Source organism: Vollenhovia emeryi, unplaced genomic scaffold (assembly GCF_000949405.1).
Source record: "Vollenhovia emeryi isolate VEMERY1.0 unplaced genomic scaffold, V.emery_V1.0 DF940263.1, whole genome shotgun sequence".
Classification (NCBI taxonomy): domain Eukaryota; kingdom Metazoa; phylum Arthropoda; class Insecta; order Hymenoptera; family Formicidae; genus Vollenhovia; species Vollenhovia emeryi.
This window is the reverse complement of record NW_011966103.1, coordinates 4,309-10,808: the sequence shown is the minus strand read 5'-3', so window position 1 is coordinate 10,808 and position 6,500 is coordinate 4,309. Positions and strand designations below refer to the sequence as shown.

The following is a 6,500-nucleotide window of genomic DNA, read 5'->3' as shown; positions in this document are numbered from 1 at the left end:
GTTTCTTGAAAGTATTCAAATTATTCTTATTTCGCTCTTAAAGCTTCCTCTATGAGGAAGCCATGTGCAAATTTCTAATTTGCACACTTTACTTTACTTTTTTCTAATTAGAAATTTGCACATTGCTTCCATTGTTATGGCTTCCTCATAGAGGAAGCTTTAAGAGCGAAATAAGAATAATTTGAATATCAAGAAACATCGTAGTAAAGTTAGATTTCTTTCTTAAAGCTTCCTCTATGAGGAAGCCATAACAATGAAAGCAATGTGCAAATTTCTAATTTGCTTACTTTAATGGTGAGGAAGAAATGTGCAAATTTCCAATTTGCACGCTTCAATGATGAGGAAGCAATATGCAAATTTCTAATTTGCACACTTTCAAGAAACATCGAAAAAAATTAGATTTCGCTCCTAAACCTTCCTCTATGAGGAAGCCATGTGCAAATTTCTAATTTGCACACTTTACTTTACTTTACTTTACTTTTTTCTAATTATATATTATATTGTTCTTCAGTTTTTTCAATCCAAATTTTGTACAGGAGTTCAAATAGCGCGCGTCCTCTAAGTTGGCAGTACGAACTAGAAACCTATAGCGACACAGCGGCCGTGAGATTGGCACGAGAACTTCCCATTTTTCTTTCTTTTCCGGGCTCGACGCCCAATCTTGCTCTCTCTGCGGCTGGCCAGCCAAGCGTGCGGACGTGCGATTGCGAGTAGCGAGTAAGAGCATGTAAGATTAGTTTATAAGAATAAAGGAACAAGAGTTTTGTATCCAAACATAAAGTTAGTCCTTCACACAGCCGGATAAAGATAGTAGTTGTAGTAGAGAAAACGAGATAGTCACTCGAAAGGATACATTCGTAACAAGTAGAGGTTAGAATCGTCGAGCCGTTGCTATCGTCAGACAGATCATTCGCCATGGAAACGGAATTAACTCGATTGAAAAAGCGTCGTGGCGTGGTCAAAGCAAACTTAACCAGATTCAAAGCTTTCCTGGATACTTATGAGGCCGAAAGAGATTACAATACATTAAAAATTCGGTTTGAAAAAGCAAGGGATTGGTTAACAGAATTCGAAAACGTACACATGGAAATAGAGATTGCAGAGGATAGCACCGACGACGATTCTAAGCTAATATTCGAGGAAAATTACTATCAGCAGATAGCGAGAGCACAGCAGTTGTTGGATGAGAGAGAGGAGAGTATGGCATCGAGCCGTAATACAAACAGTGATGCGAATGGTGATGCGAATCTTTGTGCAATATTGAGACAGTTAACAAGCATGAATACAAACGACACGGGGGTTAAACTTCCTACCATAACACTACCGAAGTTTGATGGTAGATATGAAGACTGGTTGAGCTTTGAGGATTCGTTTAAAACTTTAGTTCATAGTAACGTAAAAATACAAGCAGTGCAAAAGTTCAACTATCTTAAGTCATGTTTGGTCGGCAACGCGACTCAAAGCATACAGTCATTGGCAGCAACAGCAGAGAACTATGAAATAACATGGAATCTATTGAAAGAGAGATACAGCAACAAGCGCATCATCATTCAGAGTCACGTAAAGGCACTGTTTGAATTACAGGCGATCATGAAAGTGACAGCGTCAAGCTTGAATACACTAATTGATACAACGCTCAGGCATATCCAAGCATTAAGAAATCTCGAGCAACCGGTAGAAGGCTGGGATATGTTACTTCTGCACTTAATCGGCGCTAAAGTAGATAAAAGGACACGCGTCGAATGGGAAAAGACTTTAGAGGGAAATGAAGTCCCTACGCTAGAGCAATACTTTAAATTTCTGCGTAATAGATGTCACATATTAGAGGCTATTCCCAACGATGCACTGAATCGCGAAAATACGTCAAATAGCAAGACGTTGAGTTCAAACAAGACAGCTGCCAGCAAAGCGAAGCAAGTCTTGCTTGAAACACAAGCAAAGGTCGAGTGTCATGTTTGTGGAGGCAACCACAAAATACAGCAGTGTCCAAAGTTTGAAGCCATGAGTTTAAATGAAAGGTCAGAGGCCGTAAAGAGGGCAGGTCTCTGTTTCAACTGCTTTAGACCTAATCATAGAGTAAACGAATGTAAGGCTAGTAGATGCAGAAAATGCGAAAGAAAACACAATACAATGTTACATACGGTCAAGGAAGGTGACGCGATACAAGCGGTTGAGGCAGAGACAGACCCTAAAACAGCGCAAGCTGCAGCGAAAGGCACCACTCAAAGTTTGAGCTCAACGTTAAGGAGGCCAACACAGATAGTTTTATCCACAGCCGTAGTAAGCGTCATGGATGCTGCCGGTCATTATCAGTCGTGTAGAGTTGTTCTAGATGCCGGATCGCAAGCCAATTTTATAGCCGAAACTTGTTGTAGTAAGTTAAAGCTACATAAAAATACGATAGACATCCCTATTAGCGGAATCGGAGATAGGATTTCTCATATCAAACATTCAACAAAGGTAACTATCAAATCTAGAAGCGATTCTCTTGTACTATCCCTCGATTGTTTAGTAATTCCAAGGATAACGGAGATGCTACCGAGCAGCGTAATCGATCGAAAGGCACTAGATATTCCGGAGAATATCATTCTTGCGGATCCGACATTTGACCAACCAAACCACGTAGATATACTTATAGGCGCAGAATACTTTTACCATTTGTTATGCGTAGGACAAATCAAATTGAAAGTAGGTACAATGCTGCAACAAACTCGATTTGGCTGGGTGGTAGTTGGCAAAATTTATTCGCCTAACGCTGTAGCAACTAAACTATGCCATCTCTCTAGAAGTACATTGGAGGAGGCAGTAAGGAAGTTTTGGGAAACAAAGGAGCTACCACCGAGAAGAATACTCTCACCGGAAGAAGAGGAGTGTGGAAAACACTACGAGCAAAATGTTATAAGGCTTTCTTCAGGACACTACGCAGTGAAGTTACCTTTCAATGACAAGAAGAATAGATTAGGTGAGTCGTACGGGCTAGCTCTAAAAAGACTGCAAGGATTAGAAAGAAGGTTGAGTGCAGACGCTAAGTTATACGAAGAATATCGGAGTTTCCTTAAAGAATATGAAGCCCTGGGACATATGTCTCGGATAGAGAACGCAAGTATTCAAGAGAGCTATTTTCTTCCTCATCATGCAGTACTGAAGGATAGCAGCAACACTACGCGAGTGAGAGTGGTGTTTGACGCTTCAACGAGAACTACTACTGGGCTTTCGCTGAACGATACTCTACTTACAGGTCCTGTATTGCAGCGAGACCTCTTCTCTGTGGTTACACGGTTTCGCCTGCACAACATAGTCTTTACAGCAGACATAGAGAAAATGTTCAGACAGGTGTATATACAGGAGGATGATCGTCGTTTTCAAAGGATACTATGGAGAGACAACCCACAAGAGGCTGTTAAAACATATCAATTGAATACCATAACCTACGGGATGTCCTCGTCATCATATCTAGCAACGGGTACGGTACAACAGGTCGCTGAGGACGAGCAACAACGTTATCCAGGAGTGGCAGAAATAGTAAAGCAAGATATGTACATGGACGATCTTCTGACAGGAGCAAGCACGTTGGAGCGAGCGCAAGAGTTGAGGACTCAGATTGCAAGCCTTTTGAAGAGAGGAGGCTTCCACCTTCGGAAGTGGGCCTCAAATCATCCGCGGTTCGGCGAAGGAACTAACAACGGGGAGGAAGAACACGTAAGCTTAGACTTTGCCGATACACACAAGACGCTAGGAGTTCTTTGGAACCAACAGCAGGATTGCCTACTATATCGAGTCAACATACGACCACAGGGATGCGAAGTAACCAAGCGAACCATATTGGCACAAGTCGCATCTTTGTACGATCCTCTAGGGCTGCTAGGCCCGATTATAGTCAAGGCTAAAATACTGCTCCAAACCCTATGGAAACTGAAAGTGGATTGGGACGAGCAAGTTCCAGCAGAAATCTGCGATCAATGGAAGGCATATCTAAACAGCTTAGAAGAACTAAACAACATCACATTTCCACGACAAGTCTGTGCAACGCAAGTTGCAAGTCTACAGTTACACGGGTTTGCAGATGCAAGTGAGGCCGCATACGGAGCTTGTTTGTACATTAGATCAACAAGGTTCAACCAGACTTATCACACAGCACTGGTCTGCTCTAGATCAAGGATAGCACCACTGAAGAAACTAACATTGCCAAGGTTAGAGCTATGTGCCGCCTTGTTGTTGGCACAACTTTGTCAAACCGTGTTGAAAGCGTTCGGCATATCGTTTGACAGAGTCATCTTGTGGTCAGATTCAACTGTAGCTTTACATCGGATCCAGACGCAGCCACATCGCTTAAAAACGTTTGTTGCGAACCGTGTCGCCGCAATTCAAGATATCAACAACAGAGAAGAATGGAGACACGTAGCATCGCGCGACAATCCGGCAGACCTGGTTTCGAGAGGAGCTCTGCCTGCGAGTCTAATCAGCAATCCGTTATGGAAGACCGGTCCGGAATGGCTCACAGAACACGAGACCAAATGGCCCAAGCTCGACTCAAACTTACTGGAGACTCCGGAGGAAAGAAAGACAACTGTTCTGAAGGCGGAGAGGAGGTTCGACATACTGCGACAATTTTCAAGGGTTTCTGTACTTCACAGGGTGATGGCATGGTGTTGCAGATTTACGAACAATTGTCTTGGAAAGGGCAAGGCAAGAGGTAATCTGACGAATTTAGAGTTGAAGCAAGCAATGACGAAGATAATCAAACTCGTCCAACTCGAGTTTTTTGCGAGCGAGATTAAAGAGCTAAACGCGGGTAGATTGCTCAAAAATAGTAGTAAGATAGCTTCTTTACATCCATTTGTGGATGCTAGTGGAGTTCTGCGAGTAGGAGGAAGGCTAGCGCATGCAGATCTGAAATATGAGCAAAGGCATCAAATCATTTTGCCACAAAGACATCACGTAACCGAGTTAATCATTAGGAATGCTCATCTTTCATTGCTGCATGCTGGGCCTCAAGCAACGCTGTATTACATTAGACAAAAGTATTGGCCAGTACACGCGAGGAGTCGTATAAAGCAGATCATTCACGAATGTGTGGTATGTTTTAAAGCGAAGCCAAGAATGTTAGAATATAAAATGGGTGATCTTCCCAAGGAAAGATCAAGGTTTATTCGCCCCTTCGCGAACTCAGGTGTTGACTACTGCGGTCCCTTTTTGATCAAAGAGAAAAAGGAAAGAAATAGAAATAAAGTAAAGGTTTACGTATCCATCTTCGTGTGCCTGTCAACAAAGGCGGTGCATTTAGAGTTGGTGAGTGACTTAACCACCCAGGCGTTTCTTGCAGCTTTAAAGAGATTCTTCAGCCGCAGGGGCAAGGCAAATCTTTTAATGTCTGATAATGCCACTAACTTTATTGGTGCAAGAAACGAGTTACGAGATTTAGGCAAATTTATTAACACTAATAAAACTGCGATAGCGCATCGGTTGGGTGAACAGGGGGTAGACTGGAAATTCATACCCCCGCGGGCTCCTCATTTTGGAGGATTGTGGGAAGCAGCAGTGCGTTCCTTTAAATATCACTTGTACCGCGTAAGTAAGCACACTTTATTTACATTTGAGCAGTTCAATACGTTAATCATAGAGATAGAGGCCATCTTGAACTCCAGACCTTTGACACCTTTGTCCACCGAACCGGGTGATCTGGCTGTATTGTCTCCGGGTCATTTTTTAATTGGAGATTCTCTTTTATCTGTTCCCGAAGCCGATTTCACTGATACTCCCAGCAATAGGCTTGCTCACTGGCAACATATTCAGAAACTAAAACGCGACTTCTGGGTCAGATGGAATAAAGAGTATCTGACCGAATTGACACAGCGCACTGTAAAAAGTAAGGAGCGATCTCCCGAGTTGCAAGTAGGCGATTTAGTTATATTAAGGGAAATTAACGCGCCACCTTTGTATTGGCCTACAGGGCGAGTTGTAAAATTGTATCCGGGTAATGACGACATTGTCCGAGTAATAGAGGTGAAAACAGCTAATGGTATCTACAAGCGTGCGGTAAAAAATGTAGCACTCTTGCCTATACAACGCAATTAATTGTAGTCGAACGCGAGGTTCAACGGCGGGGAGTATGTACAGGAGTTCAAATAGCGCGCGTCCTCTAAGTTGGCAGTACGAACTAGAAACCTATAGCGACACAGCGGCCGTGAGATTGGCACGAGAACTTCCCATTTTTCTTTCTTTTCCGGGCTCGACGCCCAATCTCGCTCTCTCTGCGGCTGGCCAGCCAAGCGTGCGGACGTGCGATTGCGAGTAGCGAGTAAGAGCATGTAAGATTAGTTTATAAGAATAAAGGGACAAGAGTTTTGTATCCAAACAAATTTCATATATAATTCATTAAAATATGATTAACTAGTTCTTGACATACAGTTCTTGAGTTATGGACATTTGAAATTTTTGGAAATCATTATTAAAGAAAATTTGCGATAGTTACACCAACCACAGACATTTCTAAAAAAAAA

General features: G+C 42.6%; 1 protein-coding gene across 1 annotated transcript; it reads left to right on the top strand.

Moving 5' to 3' along the window:
• The first annotated feature begins 915 nt into the window (after positions 1 to 915).
• LOC105556173 lies at positions 916 to 6,075 on the top strand. Its single transcript, XM_012003251.1, has one exon. It carries the CDS (start codon positions 916 to 918, stop codon positions 6,073 to 6,075), a length of 5,160 nt encoding a protein of 1,719 aa, XP_011858641.1.
• The last annotated feature ends 425 nt before the right edge of the window (positions 6,076 to 6,500 follow it).